This window comes from Myxocyprinus asiaticus, chromosome 18 (assembly GCF_019703515.2).
Source record: "Myxocyprinus asiaticus isolate MX2 ecotype Aquarium Trade chromosome 18, UBuf_Myxa_2, whole genome shotgun sequence".
Lineage (NCBI taxonomy): Eukaryota > Metazoa > Chordata > Actinopteri > Cypriniformes > Catostomidae > Myxocyprinus > Myxocyprinus asiaticus.
In genome coordinates this window covers 39,378,004-39,404,192 of record NC_059361.1, presented here as the reverse complement: position 1 = coordinate 39,404,192, position 26,189 = coordinate 39,378,004, and the positions used below count along the sequence as shown (strand labels likewise).

At 39.3% G+C, this 26,189-nt stretch overlaps 1 protein-coding gene across 2 annotated transcripts in view; it reads left to right on the top strand.

Moving 5' to 3' along the window:
• The first annotated feature begins 567 nt into the window (after positions 1–567).
• LOC127456462 (transmembrane protein 255B) overlaps positions 568–26,189 on the top strand; it is a 43,615-nt gene continuing 17,993 nt past the window's right edge. The window contains exons 1-3 of one of the 2 annotated variants that reach the window (XM_051724980.1): positions 568–685; positions 2,029–2,171; positions 9,755–9,817. In XM_051724980.1, the coding sequence (XP_051580940.1) occupies positions 625–685; positions 2,029–2,171; positions 9,755–9,817 (267 nt within the window). In that variant the 5' untranslated portion in view covers positions 568–624. Of the gene's footprint in view, positions 686–2,028; positions 2,172–9,754; positions 9,832–26,189 lie in introns of both variants that reach the window. The other variant, XM_051724981.1, reaches the window with a different exon arrangement.

Genomic DNA, 26,189 nt, shown 5'->3' with positions numbered 1-26,189 from the left:
TTTATCACACAGAAAACATGTTAACACACATATTGTTTACGTCTTGTAGCTATACTTTTGAATACTTTTGAGTAGGCTATTTTAACATTTACAGATTGTCCCCATTGACTTTCAATGTAAGTGCCTCACTGTAGAGTTTTGCCTTTTTAAAATAAAGGAAGGGACAAGCCGAAATATTTTTTGTGGTAATACACATTAGGCCCTATGCCACAAATGCTTTCGATTGAGCTCAACTTGAATTTAACCTGGAATAATCCTTTAAGGGGGCTCTTTAACCCCGGTATCCCCTTATCATATTAATAGGCTGGCTATTATGTCGTAATATCATTATTTTAAACAGCCTTTATATGTTATTTTATTGTATTACACGTTCTGTAAACGTTTCATGAAAACACCAGGCCAAACAGAGGGTTTTGTATCCGATTCTACAAATAATGTTACACTGCCAGGTTAGACCTGTTTTCGGCTGAACTTGTCCAAGCTCTGTTTATACGCCGTGAGCTCCCCGGAGAGCGCGAGCAGGAGTATTAAAGCGAGCTGTGGCGGTAGCGCGCTCAGTCAGGACGCGAGCAGCATTGTGTAGATATACTCATTAACGGGGCGTGAAGTGTGCAGAGAAGAGACATGTCAAACACACATGAGACAACGAACCGGAACAACGTCGCTGCTCCACTCAGCGTTGCAGGTAAGTTTGTGGGACATTTGAAATGGGATTTCATTTCATTTGAAAAGTTTGACTTTCTATAAAGCTGCATTGGGGCTTTAAGACATTTTGATTATCTGTTAATGTTGCTTTGAAACGATGTGTTATATGAAAACCAGTAAAAATGACTCGACTTAATAGACAAACACCCTGCATTTCTTCATTTAATATAGGGCTACGAAATCTAATAATTTATGGAAACTATTATTAATTTGTTATTATTAAAGTTCTTACTTTTGGTCACTTACTGCGATTGTTTGGTATTTATAAACAATTTATTGTCAGGTGTTTGCCTTATCTAACTTATTCTCACACTACCTGAAATTACACTGTAAAAGTGGCTATGCAGTTGTTATCTTAAAGATTTATTGCTTGATCCATCCCTCTAAAAATACCTTTGTGTAACATAATGAAGTCAGAAGGATTCAATCTTAATCATATAAGAATAAATAATGTTTTTGAAATGAATAAAACCAGTTTAGAAATTATATACCAATTTTTTCAGTTAATTGTCAACTTCTTTTTAGAGTGTAGTTTAATGAAGTGTTTGTCATAATTCTTTCAGCTGATATACATAGACTGTGTGTACACAATGCCTTCAATATTTCTTACTATCCATTAAAATAATTCTGAATCAGGTAATGTTCTTAAAATATTTTACCACTCAAAAGAGTTGTTTTCCCTGTGGATCTGAGAATGATTTCATATGTGAATTGACTTTGTCAGAGGATGTTTATAGAATTTGAACCATTTGAACCAGATGTTGTGAGCACATATCTGAGGTAGAGGACATTATGATGCAGTTTTGTACACACATGATCTTTATATGTCTTTCTACTGTGCACTATGTGTGTGTGTGTGTTAGTGTGTGTTGATTTCCGGTCATTTCTAAGATGAGTGTTTGAATTGATATTGTTGAACTGAGTGAAAGCATCAAGAAGAGTGCACACGCTGTACACAGAGGCAAAGAAATAAAAAGGCTTTTTATTTCTTTGCCTCTCTTTGCCTCTGTGTACAGCGTATGCACTCTTCTTGATGCTTTCACTCAGTTCAACAATTAACACTCTCAAAATAAACATACATTTCTTAATAATGCTCAATAGATCAAACACTCAATATAAACAGACACCAACGCTGCACAGTCGACTTGTTCTCTCTCTCCCTTTGGCAAGGGCTCTCTCTGCCATCAATGTAATGAGAAACAGCTGTTCGAAATTATGCCAACCTGCCTGACAAGCCACACCACAATCACGCACCCATCCCCACAATGAGGTTATCATTTTTTTTTTTTTTTTATTCAACTCCTCTCTGTCTTTCTCTTCCAGATGAAGTGAGGATGAGGAGGAGAAAAGCTCAATGGCTGGTTTTAGGCATGTTAAGTTTGTCTTTGCTCATTGTTGCGTTGGGCATCTACACCAGCACACGTACCGAGAGTGTCAGCATCACAGGATACACTTCAGGGATTGTCGTAAGTGTTTTATATATATATATATATATATATATACACTTAATATGTTTTATATATATATATAATATTCACAGCACAGGTGGTTTTAATGTTGTGGCTGATTGGTGTATTAAAGGGGTCATGAAATGCTCTTTTTATATATATATATATATATATATATATATATATATATATATATATATATATATATATATATATATATATTAGTTTTATCATCTTCCCTGAAGTCCACTGATAATGTTGGTAAAGTTTTTTTTTTTTGCACCAAAATAGTCATAATTTAGTCATATATGATCGTTTTGCACCTTGTCTGTGGCCCTCTGACTGAAACACTTTGTTTTGGCCTCAGCACCTTCTTTAAACTTCAATGTAAATGCCCACTGTTATGATTGGCTAACATCATGCAGCCCCTCAACTTCAGCCATATTTGAAACTCAATTAGTAGAAAATGAGCACCAAAACAGTATAAAAGTAAATGTCAGGGTTTACACATAATGCACATCCAACGCATTGCATCCAAATATATTAAACTGTTCGTCTCAAGCAGAACTGTTAACACTCACACCCTGTCTACACAGGATGCGAGTGTCTCGTCGCGTCAAAAGCAATAGAACCCATTATAATCAATGATGCTGTCTACCATGGAAGCGTCCATTGCGGCGCATCGCGTTGCGTCGACTGGAAACAGATGTTCTGTTCCATTTTGCACTGTATGTGGTAGCTCTACTACTTCCAACAACACAAATGAACGGTTTAGAGAGTTTGTATTGACGCGCCTGATGTAGACAGCCTCAAGCCGTTGCGTCGCGTCAACGGATGTGCCCGGTGGAACAGGGTTTCAGCACCATAAACTATCACACAGTCATGACATATGAAATATTCATGACTGAAACTGTTTACTCCTTGTTTTTGCAATCGCGTCCAAGCATTTCGAACTGCCCCATCCTTCAATACCAGTTCCTTTGCAAAGCTTGAATTATATTATGACTGGTATGATATGAGCTGAACATACAATCCACTCCAAAATATGCTGATGATACATCCACATCCAGTTTCCAGCATCTTTCCTTCATGTTTTCATACACCAACAACTAAAAATAGCACAGATGGGTGAAAGAATGTGTCCATGATGCATTCTCCTCTTCAAAGTTGTAACTTGACTCTGCATCTTTTAAAAGCGGCCCGAGATATGTATCAAGCGGTCAAAGACGTCTGTCTGTGCAAGTTTATGTAGAAAAACATTTAAATTCAGATGAAGGTGTCCTGTGTTAGACCATTTAGGATGAATCTACCATGACAGGCCCATCTCTCTTCACTTCAACTGTGTGACTAACTGAGCACCAGTGGGCAGGGCCAAGGGTGCAATGATGGAAAAATAGGCATTGCGTATGCAGATTTATTTGGTCCTTGTGACGTCAGATGTTCCACGAATTCCAAACAAGCCTTTTTGCAGCTTGATTTAAATAAATGCTTTTTCTATTGAGGAAGTTTTCAGTTCTGAAACTTACAGTATGTTTTTATAGTACAATGATATGTCAAAAGATCAAGGAAAATTGTTTTCCTCATGTCATGACCCCTTTAAAGGTGCACTCAGTAATTTGTGCCAAAAGCATGACCATGAGCACTCACATGAGATGAAGACTCCAGTCACATCAGTAACCTTATAAAAGCTATTTTATTCTACATGGAGAGGGTTCCTTCATGGAGGCTGCCATGTTTGGATCACATGACCAGCCGAATACTACTCGCTTAATCTCAGTAACCACTCTGTTATTGGACATTTTCACTTGTGGATGAAATTAATCAAGGTGGACTGTGAATAGTTAATTTCTACAGTGGCAGCGGTAATTGAAAACTATTGCATTTGAATGATAATGCATCCACACCATAAGGTGTCAGTGTAAGTCCAAGGTGACATAAACAAAATACTGAGTGCACCTTAATAAAAATATTCATATATATACAAAATATATAATTATTTTTGAAAGTGTAGTGAGACCGAGTCGATTACGTTATTCGCAGTGCATCATGGAAGTAAGCGGACACTGCTGGGCTCGTTTAGCGGGCTTTGTTGGCCGCAATCCTCTGATTGGTATCTTTCTCTGCTGGACCATGGATATTGTAGTTTTTCACCAGGAATTCCACTTTTAAACAACATTTTTAAACAGTTCAATTTTAAACAGTGATTTAAACAATGAACGATGGTTTCAGTAGAAGCACCAATGATGAACAACCTCGGAGCTCATGACACATCTGTCTTAAAAGGTTTATATTTTGGACCAATTCGATTTCACTGTGGGCAGAGTTACCCAGCACAACACCACAGAAATAAAAACAAAGCTACTGACCAAATGTAAGAAACCAAGCTATAGACATGTCATGTCGCACATCATAGCTGATTAGGACAAAAACTCTAATTAACATGGAAGAGATACCTTTTATCGCTTGTCACTTTGTTGTGTTTCTTCTGGTTAGGACACAGTGTTACAGCGTGTTCTAACCAGGTGTGATATGGCAATTTTCCAGCAACAAGCAATTTGTCTGTACACTTTGAATGCAAAACTGCTGTGCAACATCAGACAATCACATTCAGAACATATTTGACATTTGGTTATCGTAAAATCATTAAGTTAATTACTTTGGATATTAAAATACATTTTTAAAACTCATTAGACCCGTAAATAAAGATTGTATGTTTGTTAACGCACACTTATGTTGGCTGAAGAAGTCACTCCCCCTGTAACCGAAGCCAAATCCACTACTCTGACTCCACTCAAACTCATAGAAGTGGCCAAAATAGACACAGACACCTCCAACCAAACACATTTCCAAGAATAATTTAAATGAAAAAAAAAAAACACAGGCTCTAAAACAGCTGGAGAATAACAGCTTTATCAGAAATCGCTTTGACTCTCCCCAGCCCTTCCAAAAGTCTCCATTAAATGACACATATATATTGACTATATGACTCTGTTTTAGCTTGTTCAAAGATATAATTTCATTGACATCACTGGAGTCACTTTATGTGCACCATTAGACTGGGCTTTGGATTTCAAAATAACAATATCATAAGTGCAATCATTTCCCAGGAAATTCTGTTTTTGCAGTGAATGCCATAAATCAAATAAATTGCATTTAATTGTCCTTCATTGGTTTAACCTCTTAACATCCAGCCTGTTTTTGTGCATGAGCTTGAAAACGACATACCCAAAGTAAAACTCTTACAGTTCTTGAACCCTTTGGTCTACAAACACAAACTTGGGCTTGTTTGAAAGTAGACATTGTTGTTCAAGAGTAAAAACGTTTGTAGTATAAAAAATTTGTTAGAGCGCAAATATATATATATATATATATATATATATATATATATATATATATATATAATTTTTTTTTATTTTATTATTATTTTTTTTTTTAAATATGCAAGACTATGTGCAGTGCCCCACATCTGATACAAAGCCACATGTCTGATGAAGGTCTGACACAATTTTGAAGCTGATATGACTAAAAACCTTTAATCCATAATCATTTATGTAAGTGTACTTCCAAAAAAGGCCACTTGGAGGTGCCAACAGACCACTTGTAGTAACTCCATAAACAAATTATACATGTTGTTCAAAACACACAATTTATTTATATTTCAATGAAAAAAAAAATACTACACAAACCAAAATATACATGAAGATATCTTTTTTTGTATTATTATTTGGGAATATATTATAATGCATTCCATATATATTTATGCATTTTTTAAACAATGTGAAAAGAACATTGCAATTTGAATTGTTGCTGTGGAAATAAACTTTTACATACAATAAAGATACTTCTGTTCATTCCCCCCACCCCATACAAATGCAAATTGGCTTAGTAATTTTTCAGAGCTTTTGCTCTACCGTTCACCCAGGGTCTTTAGCCACTGGCTCAAGCCGAGGGGCGCCACCTTCCTCGGCTTCAGTCACCATCACTTAGGGTCTGGAGGAACCACTGCTCCCGACTTCAGTTTCACTCAAACCCCCTGTTCAACTGCACATCCAGGGGACTCGGTCATGTCATTCAAGCCGGGGCTTCCGGTTGAATAGAGGGTTTGATGAAAAAATGCAGTCGGGAGCGTGTTCACCCAGGGTCTTTAGCCACTGCCTCAAGCCGAGGGGCGCTGTAAGTGGCCCAAGGACAGTATCCAATGGCTGAAGGTCTCCTGCGCGTTTTGTTTTATCGTGAGCATTAAGTTTGTTATTTCGTTCCAAATAAATAACTATATTATTAGTTTTTATGATCCCCGTTTATTTTATCTGACTCCAATTATAAAAGTTTCCAAGGATATTTTAATGTTCCGATCTTTATTATTATTATTAAATTTGGTTTAACATTTGATCATCGTATTTAACTATTTTATATTGTACTCATTCATTCGGATTCACTTAGAGAGTCTTACGCCGGCTGTGAACACAGATCTCACGGTCACAAATATGCCAGTATTGGTCATTAAAACAGTAACTGACTAAATACTAATTAGATGGCTGCTCACACTTGCTCTTTTTTCTAAAAGTATTTTGTTTAGTCCCCTTAGATAGTAAACACTTAATTAGAGTAACATTATTTCTACCCAGAGGTTATGACCACTAAATTTACATAGATAGACCAACAATACCTAAGTTAAAATAGCTTTATATAATCATGCCATAGTTTCCTATGTACATTTAGCTAGAAAATATTACAATAACCAGAGGTTTAGACTTCACCCTATTTAGGCTTGGTTGATAACTTCATGTTGTTCTAAACGGAAATTCCATATCGAGCCTGTACACTAAGTACACTTGAACTAATGCCAATTTGTTAGTCGGAGCTCTAAAGTCTCAGTCGGTGTGTCCCATGCTCCACTTAGAACTGAGCTTTAGTCCGCTACTAACCTGGTCGTAGATTTGAGGAAACATGGATTTAACGTAATCTACTAAAGACAATCATTTCAGAATAAATCAGAATAAATTCAAATGTAACCATTTATTTACCAGGTAAAATAATACATTCATCAATTCCAATTAGACAATAATAAGTCAAATTTAAACATTTATCGAAACATAAGAATTGCATACCTGGTAGAGAAAACTACACACAGCAATTGTATGGGATATCTGACTACAGACTCCCCGAGGTCTTTGCTAATCTTCCTTAAATATCCAAACAGAAAACATTGTGTACCAAATGCAAAATGAGCCCTCCCTCAATTATCCTTGTTCAGTGTGTTCCTGGCCTGATTGTACAAAACTTTATCCCCACCCATGTAAGCATCCTCTTTGGCCTGACGAAGCTGCCTGAGCTCTGCTGTAAACCATGGTTTGTCGTTGTTGAACTTTAAATAAGTCCTAGAAGGGATGCACATATCCTCACAGAAACTGATATATGATGTAACAGTATCTGTGAGCTCATCCAGGTCTGTGTCTGCAGCCTCAAAAACACTCCAATCCGTGCAATCGAAGCAGGCTTGTAGTTCCCGCTCTGCTTCATTGGTCCATCTCTTTATAGTCCTTACTACTGGTTTGGTTGATTTTAATTTCTGCCTGTAGGTTGGAAGAAGATGAACCAGACAATAATCAGATAGTTCCAAAGCTGCTCTAGGGACAGAGCGATATGCATCCTTTATTGTTGTGTAACAATGATCCAGTATGTTCCTGTCTCTGGTGGAGGATGTAATGTGCTGTTTGAGTCCAGGTATTGTTGTTCTGTGTCTGTGATTTGATCAGCCAGCTGTTGCATTCAAACACGCGTTTGGCGCGATATACACACTCACCAGAATAAACGAGGAAAACTCCCACAGCGAGTAGAATGGCTTACTGTTAATAAAGAGCGCTTCCAAACTAGGACAGCACATCCTCTTTAAGGTTGTTACATCTGTACACCAAGTTTCATTGATGTAAAAGCATGTTCCACCGCCTCTCGTTTTCCCCGTTAAATCCGCGATGCGATCCGCTCTGAACAGTTGAAAGCCCAGCAGATGTAACGCACTGTCCGGAATGGCTTCACTCAGCCAGGTTTCTGTGAAGCACAAGGCAGCAGAGTTTGAAAAGTCCTTGTTTGTACAGGTGAGGAGATGTAGTTCATCCGTTTTGTTAGGAAGAGAGTGGAGACTCGCAAGGTGAATACTCGGCAGCGCTGTTCGAAATCCGCGGCCATGCAGCCTGACCAGCGCGCCTGCTCGTCTCCCTCACCTGCATCTCCTAGCGCGTTTAAACAACACAGCTGCGCCTCCGAATAAAATGTCCAGCAAAATGTCTGAATATTCAAAAACCGGGAAAAGGTTGTCTGGTATATGCTGCCGAATGTTCAGCAGTTCGTCCCTGGTAAAACTGATTGGTAAAATATTACTAAACACAGGACAAACAAACAAAAACAACAAAAGAACTGAAGAGCTACACACCGAGGCAGCCATCCGCAGTGCCATCTTGATGATACAATTTAAGTGCTTCACTGTAACCTAGATTTTTGCTTTTTTACAGAAAAGGAGGGACAAGTCAAAAGTAATTTTTGTAGTAATCAACATTATGCCACAAATGCTGACGATTGAGCTTAACTAGTATTTAACCCAGAATATTCCTTTAATATTTAAAGTTGTTTGACTTCATCTACTCAGAAATTAGCTCAAGGCTGTCCAGATGTTATAACTGAAGGGCTTCTTTTTGACAGAATGTCAAATATTATCAATGAGTTCACTAGTAGGAAAGGAAGATAATAATATTAGTCTGATGGAGAGAAGTAAACCGAATATTATGAAATCAAAACAACTCAGTTCCATCTGTGAACTTAGCTGATCTTTCAAACTTTCCATGCGTCCTGCCGATACCCCGCTGGAGATCTCTGTAGTTCCAGCTTTGGCCACTGGGGAGCAGTTAGAAAATTCAGAGAGCAGAGACCAATTTTCAAGATTTCCCATGAGATTAGTCTCGCCTATGTTCGGAATAGTATCTCTGCTAAAAAAATAAATATGCCATTTTTTATTTATGTTGTGTATTGAATGCTGATGTTCCAAGAAGGTTTTTTTGACTAACTTTACTAGCAAGACTTCCTTGGTTTACCAACATTACCAGAAAGCCACACACTGGTTGACCAGCTTCACCAGCTAAGTTTTGCTGTTAAACAACATGACTATGCTGGTCCACCAAGGCCAACACTAGACCAACACCAGATCAGCACAGAGGTTCCAGCATAAACTAGCCTGGGAAATTCAGATGGTCTATTCAGCAGGGTTACTACAAATTACTATTTCACAGTATATATTATATATATACAGTATGCAGATGATTGGATCTTCCAGTTAAGTATGAGCAGGATATTGTGGTGATTAAAGGCTATTTGTACCTCATCAGGATATAGTTTTATGCTTCTTGGAATATTTGTGTGGTTCAGGTGAGCACTCATTCTTTCTTGTCTTTTTAGCTTGATAGAACCTTAGTGAATGCCATACATCACTTGAAATAAACTAAAACCATAATCATGATTTCGAGTACTTGTATAGTCATGCTTACAGTATGTTCACAAGAAAACTTTTACATTCATGTTTTGTTTTTTCTTTGTCTGCTTCTTGATTGCAGTTGGCGTTAGGATCATTCTTGGGTGTTCTTGGATTATTCCTGGAGGAAAACCGCAGACAGCTGGTAGATATCACCATGTAAAAATTTCAGTCTTCCATAATCAACTTGCTCAGCATGATACTTGTCCCCTTGCCATGGTCCTTTCCAGTTGTTTCACAAAACCTGTATCTTTCCCCTCACATCTCACACTTTCAATGAGTAAATGTGTGAAACACAAACATTCAGAAAACACAACGATCATGGAGTGAGAGATAAATGAAGATTTTTAGAAGAAGATAGAGCTCTGTCACATCCTTATAATGAAAGTACATGTGTGCCAGCACTTTGACGGTCCAAAAGTCACATTTAGGCAGCATACAAGTAATCCATGCGACTCCAGTCGCATTGAATGTCTTTTGAAGCGATCGATAGGTTTATTTAAGAAACAAGTCGATAATTAAAATGCTCTGATGCTGTTTGAAATGTCCGAACTCTCACTCTTGTGACTTTTGTTCTTCTGTTGTAAAATAAGCGCCGCTTCCGAATTCTCATGTGAACTCGCCAACGCGTTTATGTCACGCTTCACATCAGTTGCTGGCAGGAAGCACTTTTTAAAAGTTAATAACATTTTAATGATCTATTTATTTTTTACACTGATGTATTGATTTGCTTCAGAAGACATTCATTTATCGACTGGAGTCATGTGAATTACTTTTATTCCACATAAATATGACTTTTGGACCGTTAAAGTGCTGGCATCTGTACCTTCCGTTTATGCTGAGCAATTATAATCTCTCCATTAAGTCTGGGTATGGTCATGCATTGTTAGTGGCTTGTATTATTCCTTATGTAGTGATTGTCACGGCTGTATCTCTGTATTTATAGTATTTTCCAGCTATTCTTGTTTTCTGTTAGCCACTCCGATTGAACATCACTTGCATTGATTTGCTTCAGGTGTCAACAATTGCTATTCTTCCCTAAAGGGAAAGAACAAAAAAAAGTTGAGAATAACTGATTTTAACCTCCTGCCTCATATGTGATGAGACAGCATGTTTCTACAGCTGATCCTAGTGATTGAGGATTGTGATAAAATCTTCGCCCGGTTGTTGAACACAAAGTTGGCCCTTGTGAGAAGGCCTCTGATGACATACAAAGATTGCTAGCACTCTTTAGCACTGCTATTAGAAGAAACTGAGTGAAACAGACATCTGCAAACAATCACCTACTAAAACAATTTCAGTGTGGTTGCTCGGATCATTCACTACTTAATTCTGACCCTTCAGCTTGAGTACAAAACTAAGACACCACTTGACTTTACTGAGTTGTTGTTACTGCTCAGAACAGAATAAGTTAGACTGCCAAACAGAATGCAATGATTTTGCAGTTCAATACATAAGGCTACTTTTGCAGGCAATCGGTTGTGGATGTATCATGTGGATGCACTGGATCAGCACATAATAACAAAACCGAAAGAACCACAAATCTAGAGCATGTAAAGGCTCCTTCAACAAAGCCCTGGTTGACCAAAAGTAAAATAAATCAAAGGATAGACATTAATAATGTAAATCAGAACATGACATTGGCAGGGAGCATACGTCATTCACAATGATTAATGGTACTGTTTTGCTCAGTTTTCATCATATCGGCGACTTCTCTGATTGGATATCTCTGCAGGAATGTTGGCAGAGCAGGTTTGGGACATAACTATTTTTTTTTAATTATTGAAAATCACACTGACATACAGATGGCCTCCTAAGAAGCATATACCATTGCTTAACAACTTTGGAGTTCATGGCAGGTTTATATTTCTGGATATTTTGAAAAATCCATATGTTTATGGAGACAATGGGATTTCTACTTGTTGCGGAACTCTGCTGTTTCGGTTAAATGCATTTATTAATTGCATGTCATTTTGACAAGCTATCAACAGACATTTAAATATAAATGAACAGAAGTAGGCTTAGACAAGCCTCTTTGGAACATTTCTCAACATTGAAAAAAACTAGTGGTAGGATGCTGGGAGCAGCTGTGGGATGAATGAGAATAGTATGCCCTACAATCTACCACTACTAATTCAGATCCAGCATTGAATTTATTTTTTGTAATTAACATTTTTTTTTTATTGATTCCTACACTAAATAAAGAAAAGTAAAGCATATATACATAGAATCAACATTTAAACCCCGTAATTACCCCTCCCAATCCTCAACCCCGCCCTGACCCTCAACAAACATTCCTGTAGTCACACATGAGTGTATATATATACAGGTGCATCTCAATAAATTAGAATGTCGTGGAAAAGTTCATTTATTTCAGTAATTCAACTCAAATTGTGAAACTCGTGTATTAAATAAATTCAATGCACACAGACTGAAGTAGTTTAAGTCTTTGGTTCTTTTAATTGTGATGATTTTGGCTCACATCTCAAAAAATTCGAATACATCATACGACCAATAAAAAAAACATTTTTAGTGAATTGTTGGCCTTCTGGAAAGTATGTTCATTTACTGTATATGTACTCAATACTTGGTAGGGGCTCCTTTTGCTTTAATTACTGCCTCAGTTCGGCGTGGCATGGAGGTGATCAGTTTGTGGCACTGCTGAGGTGGTATGGAAGCCCAGGTTTCTTTGACAGTGGCCTTCAGCTCATCTGCATTTTTTGGTCTCTTGTTTCTCATTTTCCTCTTGACAATACCCCATAGATTCTCTATGGGATTCAGGTCTGGTGAGTTTGCTGGCCAGTCAAGCACACCAACACCATGGTCATTTAACCAACTTTTGGTGCTTTTGGCAGTGTGGGCAGGTGCCACATCCTGCTGGAAAATGAAATCAGCATCTTTAAAAAGCTGGTCAGCAGAAGGAAGCATGAAGTGCTCCAAAATTTCTTGGTAAACGGGTGCAGTGACTTTGGTTTTCAAAAAACACAATGGACCAACACCAGCAGATGACATTGCACCCCAAATTATCACAGACTGTGGAAACTTAACACTGGACTTCAAGCAACTTGGGCTATGAGCTTCTCCACCCTTCCTCCAGACTCTAGGACCTTGGTTTCCAAATGAAATACAAAACTTGCTCTCATCTGAAAAGAGGACTTTGGAACACTGGGCAACAGTCCAGTTCTTCTCCTTAGCCGAGGTAAGACGCCTCTGACATTGTCTGTGGTTCAGGAGTGGCTTAACAAGAGGAATACGACAACTGTAGCCAAATTCCTTGACATGTCTGTGTGTGGTGGCTCTTGATGCCTTGACCCCAGCCTCTGTCCATTCCTTGTGAAGTTCACCCAAATTCTTGAATCGATTTTGCTTGACAATCATAAGGCTGCGGTTCTCTTGGTTGGTTGTGCATCTTTTTCTTCCACACTTTTTCCTTCCACTCAACTTTCTGTTAACATGCTTGGATACAGCACTCTGTGAACAGCCAGCTTCTTTGGCAATGAATGTTTGTGGCTTACCCTCCTTGTGAAGGGTGTCAATGATTGTCTTCTGGACAACTGTCAGATCAGCAGTTTTCCCCATGATTGTGTAGCCTAGTGAACCAAACTGAGAGACCATTTTGAAGGCTCAGGAAACCTTTGCAGGTGTTTTGAGTTGATTAGCTGATTGGCATGTCACCATATTCTAATTTTTTGAGATAGTGAATTGGTGGGTTTTTGTTAAATGTGAGCCAAAATCATCACAATTAAAAGAACCAAAGACTTAAACTACTTCAGTCTGTGTGCACTGAATTTATTTAATACACGAGTTTCACAATTTGAGTTGAATTACTGAAATAAATGAACTTTTCCACGACATTCTAATTTATTGAGATGCACCTGTATGTATATATTCTCTGTTCCTCAAGAGTGTGGTTTTAATGTTCTTAGCTTTCAAAAATATATGCACTTTTTCTTTCTCTCTCTGGGAACATGAATGCATAGGTTTGGACTCTGTTTATACATGCATATCGAACTAGAACCATTTTATAGCATGATGATATGTTTTGGAACCAAATTCTTGCACACTGCCAGAGTTCTTTTCAACTTGGAATACACACTAGAATTGTAGGTAGAAAATTTCCAACATCAAAACAACAATAAAAATGTATTTAGATATATATATATTTTTATTTATTTTTTTAAGTCTGCCCTCTGTGGCTATTGATTATTGACCTGTTTTATATGCACCGGCATGTTTGTGACCAAAATTACATATACATTCATTATGCTGCGTTATGTGATACAGCAATACTTTTTTGACGAAAGTTTTGTTTCTATTTATATTGCAAAAGCGATACTGCTGTTTACTTAACAGAGCCTAAATTTTTTTTTTCTTCTGTGAAGTTATATCTTTCAAGTTGCACGGATTCATTACACCCAAGTGAAGTAGTGATAGAGGGGGTGAGCATGGATAAAACACTTAATCATAAAGTATCATAAAGTATTGTCATTTGTTAAAAAAAGAATCTTAAAATTATCAGCATTAAATACTTGAAGTACATGTTGTTTGATTTTCAAGGCTGAAATCAATGTTTATATGGAGACCATCTGGTCCTCAGTATCCTCTGTGGGTGTGGCTTGGGAGGCACTTAAGGCAGTTTTTAGGGGTCGGATCAAACAGTATGCCTCATTCATCAAAAAATCCAAAGCATAAGTAATCGTGGAGTTGGAAGGGAATATTAAAAGTGCTGAGGCAGAGCTGAAGCGCTGAATGTCGTCAGAGAACTGACCCGATTGAAATACAGATATAATACTATTTTGTCGCGGAAGGTGGAATTCTGGGTATTCAGGGCAAACAGTCATACTTTGAGTCGGGTGACAAAGCAGGGAAGGGACATTTCACCCCATTTCCCACATGACATTTCAAACCCATATGATATTTTGTTTCTTATGTGGAACACAAATATACAGTATATTTTGCATGCATACATTTAAACAGGTTGTGGCACAATATATCTTGACACGCCATGTATGAATGTATGCATGCATAAATGAGTTTTGAGATATACAACAGAGGGTAAAATTTTCAACTAATAACATTTTTACTAATAACAAATTTAAATCTGTTTCTAAAACAAAGCTATTGTATAGCTTCAGAGGACTTAGAATAAAATGTTCGTCATATGGACTACTTTCATGGTGCATTTTTGTAGCTTAACTGTATAGGAAAGAGCAGCTTAGGCATTCTTGAAGAATTCGTTCTGAAGTTTGGAAGAAAATAATTTTAGAAGGAAGGAAGTCCTGCCAAACATCTCTCAAGGATATATAGTTTGAAGTTTGGAAGGAAGTTCGAAATGAAGAAAGTTTGGAAGGAAGTTCGGAAGGAAGTTCTGTAGGAAGTTTGGAAGGAAGAATGTTCAGAATGAGGGAATTTCAGAAGGAAATTCAGAAGGAAGTTCAGAAGGAAGAATGTTCGGAATGAAGGAAGTTCGGAAGTTTTTTTTTATGATTAACATTTTTATTTATTAAAACACAGGGAAACAAAACATAATTATAAATACACAAAATCAACTTTTAACACCCACTACAACAATCAAACCCCGAACTTCCCCCCAAACAAAACAAACAGAAAAAAGAAAAATTTGCGCATTAACCCCGCGCACGAAAGCGCCAACCGGTGACAATCCCTCTAAACTCAAAAGGTCCATGAACGCCCACGAGCCCCCACGACAACTTTGCCATCGGATTGCTAAATTTTGCCTCACAAATTTGTGAGGCAAAATTACATAATAGAAAATAATTTGTAAAATAAACCCCAGCAAATAGGAAGAATGAAAACAAAGAACATTTAGATTCATTCACAGAACTGTCTCAAAGGTGTGATCTTCCACAAAACAGATTCCAGCTGATATAAAACCGTTCAGATTTCTCGGACAGACAAACGAATGTTCCGTGAGCCGGCTGTTATGAGTTCAGCGGATGACATAATCATTCCAATGTCCTGTAAAAATACTCAACAAAACAAACCACAGCCAGCAGGAGGAATAAGCACGAAGAACGAACAGATTAATCCACAGCTGTTCCAAAGGAGTGTTATTCAATAGAACAAGCTCCAGCCGCTAGGCAGAACCAATACATAAAGAAACAAAACCGGCATCCCGGTTCCCCAGATGGTCGAGTCAATTCACTTGGAGGCCGCATGACTTATGGCTAGATATTTAAAGCAGAGAGAGTCTTTTTCTACATTCCCTCAGTGAAATCTGCTGGTGGTGAAATTTTTACCTTGGCCATTGATATTAATAATGCTTTTAAAGAATTCTATCTTGATCTTTATAGTTCCACGTCTTCGTCTACTGATGAAGATGTTAGACACTTTGTGGAACCATTACAACTCTCTAAACTGGCGAAAAAATTATCTTGATTCTGAGATAACCTTGGCGAGGTAATTAAGGCCTTGCCAACAGGCAAGGCACCGAGGCCAGATGGCTTTGCCACTGAATTTTTTAGATCCTATGCTACAGAACTGGCTCCACATTTGTTAGAAGTTTATACAGAATCATTAAAGAATGCAAAGCTTCCGCCAACCATGACACAAGCCCGGATCAGTCTGATTCTTAAAAAGGATAAAGATCCAAGTGAGTGTAAGAGTTACCGTCCAATTTCCATGATCCAGCTAGATGTAAAAATATTGTCAAAATTCTGGCTAACTGATTAAGTTATGACATCTCTTATACATATAGATCATGTGGGGTTTGTTCGGGGCTGCAGCTCTTCTGATAACATTAGGCATTTCATCAATATCATGCGGTCAGTGGCAAATGATCAGACTCCGGTCACTGCCATCTCACTTGACGCCGAAAAGGCATTTGATATGGTAGAATGGGATTACCTTTTTAAGATTTTGGAAATATATGGGTTCGGGAATACTTTTATTGGATGGATTAAGTTACTTTATAGACACCCGGTAGCGGCGGTACAAATAAATGGATTAATTTCAGATTATTTTACTCTGGATAGGGGCACCCAGCAGGGTTGCCCTCTTTCCCCATTATTGTTCTGTCTTGCCCTGGAACCATTAGCAGCCACGATAAGAAGGGAAGATGATTTTCCAGGGGTGGTGGCGGGAGGTATGGCGTATAAACTTTTGCTTTACGCAGATTATATTTTATATATGAGAGAGCCCCAACTATATCTATGCCTTGCCTCCACAGAACCATTAATTCCAAGTTCTCAGGATATAGAGTCAATTGGTCTAAATCCGAAGCTTTGGCTCTGACAGCATACTGCCCAGTAACGGCTTTCCAGCTGGGCGCCTTCCAGTGGCCCAAACAGGGAATTAAGTATTTGGGAAATTTATTCCCAGCAAATTTGTCTGATTTAGTTAGAGTTAATTTTGACCCCTTAATAAAAAGGTTTTTGAGTGATGTGGACAGATGGGCTTCATTACATTTATCTATGATTGGGAAGGTTAATGTTATTAAAATGAATTGTATTCCAAAATTTAACTACCTGCTACAATCTCTCCCTGTAGATGTCCCCCTCTCTTATTCAAGCAATTTGATAGCATAGAGAAGTCCTTCACTTGGAATGGTAAGCGTCCTAGATTACATTTCAATAAGTTACATAGGCCGATTGACAAAGGTGGGCTAGGCCTACACAAGATTTTATTTTATTATTATGCATTCGGTCTCAGACATTTGGCTCATTGGTTGTTTCCACCTGAGAGAGCCCCTCCCTGGTTTTGTATGGAACAGGAAGTTCTTGCGCCTATTTCGCTATTGCAAAGCCTTTCTATCAAACTAATCTGAGAAGTTAAGTTACACCCCGTTATCTCGCATTTGCACTTAGTATGGACAAAAGTGCCCAGTGTGTTTAATTCTGACATTTATTTAAATGTTGCCTCGAGCATATGGCTGAACCCAAAATTATGTATTAATAAGTCCCCTTTCTGCTGGTCAGAGTGGATTGTGAGGGAGGTTAATACACTCGGTGACCTATATGAGAGCGGAGTGTTGAGATCCTTTGAAAATTTGGTTCAACATTTGGGATTCCCAGATCTCAGTTTTATAGGTATTTACAGCTGCGCCACCTGCTCTGTACTATTTTTGGGAGTAGCATACACCCCCCTAAAGCGGCAGATACTCTGGGAATGGTGATTACTTCTTTTGGAAAAGGTCATGAGGCATCAGTGTATTACTCCCTGCTAATTCAGAGTCTGGGGGATGGAGCTTTAACTTCTATCAAGAGATTATGTGAGAAAGATTTAAACCTGGTATTGGAGGAGGGAGTGTGGGCTGGGATTCTAAAAAAACATTAGATGCAAGGGTGCGCCTTATGCAATTCAAGATTTTATATAGATTTTATTGGACCCCCTCTAGATTGTATAGGCTTGGTTTTAAAGACACACCCACCTGTTGGCGATGCCAATTGGAGGATGGAGACACGGCCCATGTTTTTTGGTGGTGTGTTGAGATCCAGGAATTTTGGTTGAAGGTTCAGAGTTTTGTGTGTGACGTGTTGGGCACTCGGGTTTCGTTTTGCCACAGACTCTGTATTTTGGGCGATAGGGTGGTCATCGATGTGGGGAATAAACACATAAAAAATTTGGTTCTGACCAGTGTTGATCGCCAGGCAAATTATTTTAAGGGGATAGAGGTCGTCTGGGGCACCCCATTTTCAGGAGTGGTGCACGGAGATGGGGAGGGTGGTGGCTTTTGAGGAAGTGTCATTTAGAAGACTGTGTAACTTATATTTTTTTGTTGGGAAATGGGGCAACTATTTTGAGATTTTGAAGGGCTCTCCAGGCTCTATTTGTTGTTTTTGGAGGGCTCTCTCCCTGGGGAGGGGCAGTGGAGAGAGAGGTGGAGGTATAAATGTGTGTGAATATTATATATATATATATATATATATATATATATATATACACACTACCGTTCAAAAGTTTAGGGTCACTTACTCATTCTTTATATTTTTCACATTTTAGAATAATAGTAAAGTCATCACAACTATGGAATAATAGAAATGGAAATATGGGAATTATGTTGTGACTAAAAAAAAAAATCAAAAATAAATCAAAACTATGTTATATTTTAGCATCTTCAAAGTGGCCGCCCTTTGCCTAGATTTTGCAGAAATGTACTCTTGACATTTTCTCAACCAACTTCTTGAGGTATCACCCTGGGATGCTTTTTAAACAGTATTGAAGGAGTTCCCATCTATGTTGGGCACTTATTGGCTGCTTTTCTTAATTATTCGGTCCAAGTCATCCATTTAAAAAAAAAAAAAAAAAGTTTAGTTTTGTAATTAAATAAATTAATCTGTTTGTACAATTATATTTTTGCCTACAAAACTAATTTCAAACATTTAAGCATACGCCTTCAGATCAAAAGATTTTTAAGATCATGAGAAACTTTTCAGGCAAGTGACCCCAAACTTTTGAACGGTAGTGTGTGTATACACACATATATATATATATATAATTATTTTTTTTTTGTTTGTTTGTTTTTTTGTGCATGATGTTTCAGCATCCTTAGAAAGAGGAAGGTTTGAGATCAAGAGATTATCATAGTTTATTTTATTTGAAACAGTACACACATAGATGGTGTAAGGTCTAAAAAAAAAAAGCTATGTGCTACAGTCATACCATTTATTGTGTTTGCTGAATTTTCTTTCTGTGCTACCGGCTGAATTGTTGCTTCTTTGCTGAACTAACTGGAAAAGATCAGAATTTGGTTCTGTAAGTGCTTGTCAACCAGTTTGCTGGCAGCAACAAACAATTATTCCACTTCAGAATTTGAGCTTAAATGCATATAACTCGCTTATAAATTGTTTTAATTATTGCTGATAAAATGTGATATATTAGGTATTCACCAATAAAACTGTTTGTACTATGCCGAACGATGTTTTGGAAACCTATAACCACTAACAAATGATGGATTTGTGAGCTCTAAATGAAAAATATCCCCCTACTCAAAAGAAACTTGAACCCAGACTTTTCAATAAAAGAAGCCTAATTCTGCGGTAACAACAAAACTCCTGGGAAACATTGAGTGTGATCTTATTTAGTTCAGGCGGTGTCTCAAAAGACATTCTGTTTGTGAATTTCTGCATGGAAATACCTACATGCTTTTTCTGCAGGCTTTGGTGGTTGCAGTTTATCACTTTTAATATTGGAAAATGTGGCCAACTTAATGAATGACATACTCATAATTGCAAGCATAAGGGCCCTTTCACACCAAACACCAGCGAGACATACTGCTGACAAATGACCCCTTCATACCAAAAGCAATGTGAATAGTTGCTGTTGGCACATTCAGATCTTAACAATAGGCGGGTGATGATCGACATTCAATTTTACTCCGATACAGTAAGACAAAAACTACTTAAAGTTTGCAAAACAACTACAGAATCCCAGTATGTAAGACAAGTGAGTTCTGTAGCTAGTCGATCAAAAAAAGAAAATGGATACTCTACACACAAGCTGCAGCAGTTGATGAAAAGTTTGTTGTTGATTTGTTTAATGACAAAGAAAACATTCAAGACCCTCCTAACAAAAGATTTTAATTTACCTGCAGGACAAGTTGATTGGCAGTATGAACATGTACACCATAGTGTGAGGTGTTCTTAGAGTCGAGTGTAAAAATATTAACTGTTAAAATGAATGTTATTTGTAAAAATACTTTGTCAGCACACGAATGCTCACTCCCTGTGTGAAAGACTTCATAGGAATCCATTGTATCTTTTCAGAATCTTCATCACGGTGAGAAATTGCAGAAAATAATTATCTTTTGGTGTGAAAAGTCAACTAGTCTAATTACAAAAAAAAAAAAGAAAGAAAAAAGGAAAAAAAAGAAAAGTGACTATGGTGACATTTTTGCAAAAGTGGTACATTGTGTGCATATTGCTGGAATTCAGGTATTTTGTCCACTGAGTGGTGCTATAAAAAAATAAATATTTTTACTCCAAAAAAGATTAAGATTTGATCCATTTGGTCACACAATCGCAACACTTGGAATATACTGTAATGGACATTTTGTATGTACAAGTTCAGTTTGAGGGAGAATTCATAACACTTTTAATTTTGCGTTAACAACTTCAGTACAAATATTTTGATGTAGGTAAGTTTCTGTGTACGCAACGCCAAAGTCCAGAGTTCCAGGGAGCACACAAACTGACAGAAAGTACCTTTAATACACTGTAAGTGTTGTAAATGCATCACATTTAATTGTGGATTTAAACTAAATTTTTTAAACACACTGTAAAATATTGAATTCACTGGTATAGAGGTTGAATAGCCAACACAATGGGGTGTCTAAAACACATGGTCTAAAATCCTTCAGAGAGCTTTATTAGTTGTCGGTTGTTTGTTGTTGAAGTTGGTGCCATTAAAGTTGGTTGTTCTAAATACATGTAAAACAAATATAGATAACTGCATGAAGTAAATATATAGACCACACTAATGCTACACAGAACAACCGAACAATACAAGGAAACACACATAATCTACTATTCCAATGACAAAGACAATAATCACAAGCAATCAACAGGACATGACTTATATTATACAGTTATTGAAGTCCCAATCTGGATGGACAAAGTGCTGCTGTCATGCTCAAACACTCACTTTAAACCTGCCATCTAATTAGTGCCAATGACTTGCAGCTGTAGGTAGTGGGTACGGCTAAATTAGCACAAAAATCATTAGGACTTTGTACAGCCTGCCCTAAATATGAATACATTTGTAATCTACAAAATCTCTAATGACTAGGTGCCTTTAAATTGAATCATTGTACCTTGCTGCCCTATGAGGACAATGAAGGTAATGATGACAAAGGCACCAACTCCAGCATGGTTCTGGGCAAAGGCGGAGGGCACAGTGGATCCCCAGGTAAAGCAGAGACAACGGTAGAAAACAGGCAAGGGTGAAGGCCATGATTCTATAAGGACCACCGGCAGGACCTTAAGAGGGGTTGGAGGCCGAGGCTGAACCATAAGGAGGCTCCTGTGGGACAGGAGGCCAGATGTGGGCAGAGACTCCGGGGGAACAGGATTCGTAACCACAGACACAATCAAAGGTCTCGTCTCAGGCAGAACTGCAGGTGAGGGCGGAGGCAGAGGCAGGACCACAAGTGAGGGTGGAAGCCATGGCAGGATCCCAGACATGGGTAGAGGCCATGGTTCTGGAGGGATGCCAAGCAAAGGAGGCAGCGACTGCTCACCTGACAGGACACCAGGCAAGGAATGAGGTGGCCATGGCTCTGATGGAACACAGTGCCTCCCGCTGGACAGCTGGGACTGAGGAGGACGAGGGGGCTGCAGGCTGGACAGCCGGGACTGAGGAGGAGGGGGCTGCAGGCTGAACAGCCAGGACTGAGGAGGAGGGGGCCGCAGGCTGAACAGCCGGGACTGAGGAGGAGCGGGACGCAGGCTGAACAGCCGGGACTGAGGAGGAGGGGGCCGCAGGCTGAGCAGCCGGGACTGAGGAGGAGGGGGCCGCAGGCTGAGCAGCCGGGACTGAGGAGGAGGGGGCGGCTGCAGGCTGAACAGCCAGGACTGAGGAGGAGGGGGCTGCAGGCTGAACAGCCGGGACTGAGGAGGAGCAGGACGCAGGCTAAACAGCCGTGACTGAGGAGGAGGGGGCCGCAGACTGAGCAGCCGTGACTGAGGAGGAGGGGGCCGCAGACTGAGCAGCCGGGACTGAGGAGGTGGCCGCAGGCTGAGCAGTCGGGACTGAGGAGGAGAAGGCTACAGGATGAGCAGCTGGGACTGAGGAGGTACGCAAGGACTGAACTAGATTCTGTTCGCAAGCTGGGGCTGAGGCAGGACAAATAGGGCATGGAAGGGACTCTATAGGGCAAGGAAGGGACTGTTGGCAGCACTGGCAGCTGGCTACCACTAGAGGGCAATGAAAGGCCTAAAGGCTGCACTGGTACCTGCTCCCCAGCAGAGGGTAAGGCCTGGAAGGGTAAGGCAGCATCGTGGGCTGAGGCTGCACCAGTATCTGACCACCAGCAAAGGGTAAGGAAGGGACTGGCAGCTGGCTACCACTAGAGGGCAAGGAAGGGACTGGCAGCTGGCTACCACTAGAGGGCAAGGAAGGGACTGGTAGCTGGCTACCACTAGAAGGTAAGGAAGAGACTGGCAGTTGGCTACCACTAGAGAGCAAGAAAGGGACTGTTGGCAGCACTGGTATTTGGCTATCACCAGGGGACAATGAAGGGCCTAAAAGCTGCACTTATACCTGCTCACCAGCAGAAGGTAATGCAGCGATCGAGGACTGAGGATGCACCGGTATCTGACCACCAGCAAAGGGTAAGGCATGGTCCAAGGCTGAGGCTGCACAAGCATCTGACCACCAGCAGAGGAAAGGGAATCCACTGAAGCCAAGGTGGGGATTGAGGGTCGATGTGCAGCAGATTGTTGCAGAACAGAGGAGGTCTGAACCGGGTAGCTATCACTTCTGGTGTGCGCAAGTGAGAAAATGAACACCCACCCGATATGCTCATGTCTCACTTCATTCAACTCGAGCAAAATCTGCTTTACCTGCCTCATCTCCTCCCTGAAATTCTTCAGATCATCCATTGTATTGGCTCAGTTCCGGCTCGAAGGACCATGTAAAATATTGGATGCACTGGTTTGGAGGTTACATAGCCAACACAATGGGGTGTCTATTAAAACACATGGACCAAAATCCTTCAGAGAGCTTTTAGTTGTCGGTTGTCTGATGTTGAAGTTGGTGCCATTAAAGTTGGTTGTTCTAACTACATGTAAAACAAATATACACTACCGGTCAAAAGTTTTGAAACACTTATTCTTTTTTATAATTTTTTTTCTTCACATTTTAGAATAATAGTGAAGTCATCAAAACTATGGAATAACATAAATGGAACTATGGGAATTATGTTGTGACTAAACAAAATCCAAAATAAATCAAAACTGTGTTATATTTTAGCATCTTCAAAGTAGTCACCCTTTGCCTAGAATTTGCAGACATGTACTCTTGACATTTTCTTAACCAACTTCTTGAGGTGTCACCCTGGGATGCTTTTTAAACAGTATTGAAGGAGTTCCCATCTATGTTGGGCACTTATTGGCTGCTTTTCTTTTATTATTTGGTCCAAGTCATCAATTTCAAAAACTTTTTTTTTTAAATAAAATTTTAGTTTTGTAATGAAATAAATTAATATGGTGGCACAATTATATTTTTGTCTACAAAACTAATTTCAAACATTTAAGCATACGCCTTCAGATCAAAAGATTTTTAAGATCATGAGAAACATTTCAGTCAAGTGTTTCAAAACTTTTGACCAGTAGTGTAGATGAATGCATGAATAGTCAATTTACAGACAGCACAACTGCTACAGTACAACACCCAAACAATAGAAGGAAACATAAATAACCTACTATCCCAGTGACAAAGATAATATCACTAGCAATCAAAAGGACATGACTTATAATAATAATAATAATAATAATTATTATTATTATTATTATTATTATTATTATTATTAAAGCAATAAGACACCCACATTGAAAGTCCCAATAAGGATGGACGAAAAGCTGATTCTGTGCTAAAACACTCTCACTTTTAAGTCTGCCATCTAATTAGTGACAATGACTAGCAGCTGTAGGTAGTGGGAGCGGCTTAAATTAGCATAAACTCATAAGGATTTTCTACATAGACGAAAGTGTAAGTTTATGGTTGGGTGTAGGTTTAGGTTAGGAGTTAGGTTTAGTAAGCATTAATGATTTAAAATTCAATAGAATTACAGTGCATCCGGAAAGTATTCACAGCGCTTCACTTTTTCCACATTTTGTTATATTACAACCTTATTCCATAATTGATTTGTAAAAGAGGACGCAAGAAGCAGTTTTCCTTCTTCAGATGACGCTTTATTTCCCCTCTTCCTCGACACCACTTTACAGTTACCTTTATACACTCTCTAAACCCTAACACACACACTGTCTCTACAAATAAACTTTCACTACTCGGGAATTGTTGCTCTGGCTCGGCTCTGTCATATCCAGTCTCTCCCCACTGAGCGTTGTGTCGCTCTCTTTATGCCGCTCTCCCCATGCTCACTAAAATTAGAGACAGGTGTTAGACAATTTAGCTCAGGTGTAAGCGCCCTTACCGCTTTCTCTCTCCGGAGAGATGCTTGACCACGCCCCCGCTGCCACATGATTAAATTCATTATTTTCCTCAAAATTCTACAAACAATACCCCATAATGACTACATGAAAGAAGTTTGTTTGAAATCTTTGCAAATGTATTAAAAATAAAAAATGAAAAAAAATCACATGTACATAAGTATTCACAGCCTTTGCCATGACACTCAAAATTGAGCTCAGGTGCATCCTGTTTCCACTGATCATCCTTGAGATGTTTCTACAACTTGACCGGAGTCCACCTGTGGTAAATTCAGTTGATTGGACATCATTTGGAAAGGCACACCCCTGTCTATATAGGGTCCCACAGTTAACAGTGCATGTCAGAGCACAAACCAAGCCATGAAGTCCAAGGAATTGTCTGTAGACCTCCGAGACAGGATTGTATCGAGGCACAGATCTGAGGAAGGTTACAGAAAAATTTCTGCAGCATTGAAGGTCCCAGTGAGCACATTGGCCTCCATCATCCGTAAATGGAAGAAGTTTGAAACCACCAGGACTCTTCCTAGAGCTGGCCGCCTGGCCAAACTGAGCAATCGGGGGAGAAGGGCCTTAGTTAGGGAGGTGACCAAGAACCCGATGGTCACTCTGACAGAGCTCCAGCGTTTCTCTGTGGAGAGAGGAGAACCTTCCAGAAGAACAACCATCTCTGCAGCACTCCACCAATCAGGCCTGTATGGTAGAGTAGCCAGACGGAAGCCACTCCTCAGTAAAAGGCACATGACATCCCACCTGGAGTTTGCCAAAAGGCACCTGAAGGACTCCCAGACCATGAGAAACAAAGATTGAACTCTTTGGCCTGAATGGCAAGCGTCATGTCTGGAGAAAACCAGGCACCGCTCATCACCTGGCCAATACCATCCCTACAGTGAAGCATGGTGGTGGCAGCATCAAGCTGTGGGGATGTATTTCAGCGGTAGGAACTGGGAGACTAGTCAGGATCGAGGGAAAGATGAATGCAGCAATGTACAGAGACATCCTTGATGAAAACCTGCTCTGGACCTCAGACTGGGGCGAAGGTTCATCTTCCAACAGGACAATGACCCTAAGCACACAGCCAAGATAACAAAGGAGTGGCTCCGGGACAACTCTGTGAATGTCCTTGAGTGGCCCAGCCAGAGCACAGACTTGAACCCGACTGAACATCTCTGGAGAGATCTGAAAATGGCTGTGCACCAACGCTCCCCATCCAATCTGATGGAGCTTGAGAGGTCCTGCAAAGAAGACTTGGAGATACTGCCCAAAAATAGGAGTGCCAAGCTTGTAGCATCATACTCAAAAAGACTTGAGGCTGTAATTGGTGCCAAAGGTGCTTCAAAAAGTATTGAGCAAAGGCTGTGAATACTTATGTTCAAGTGTTTTTTTGGGGGT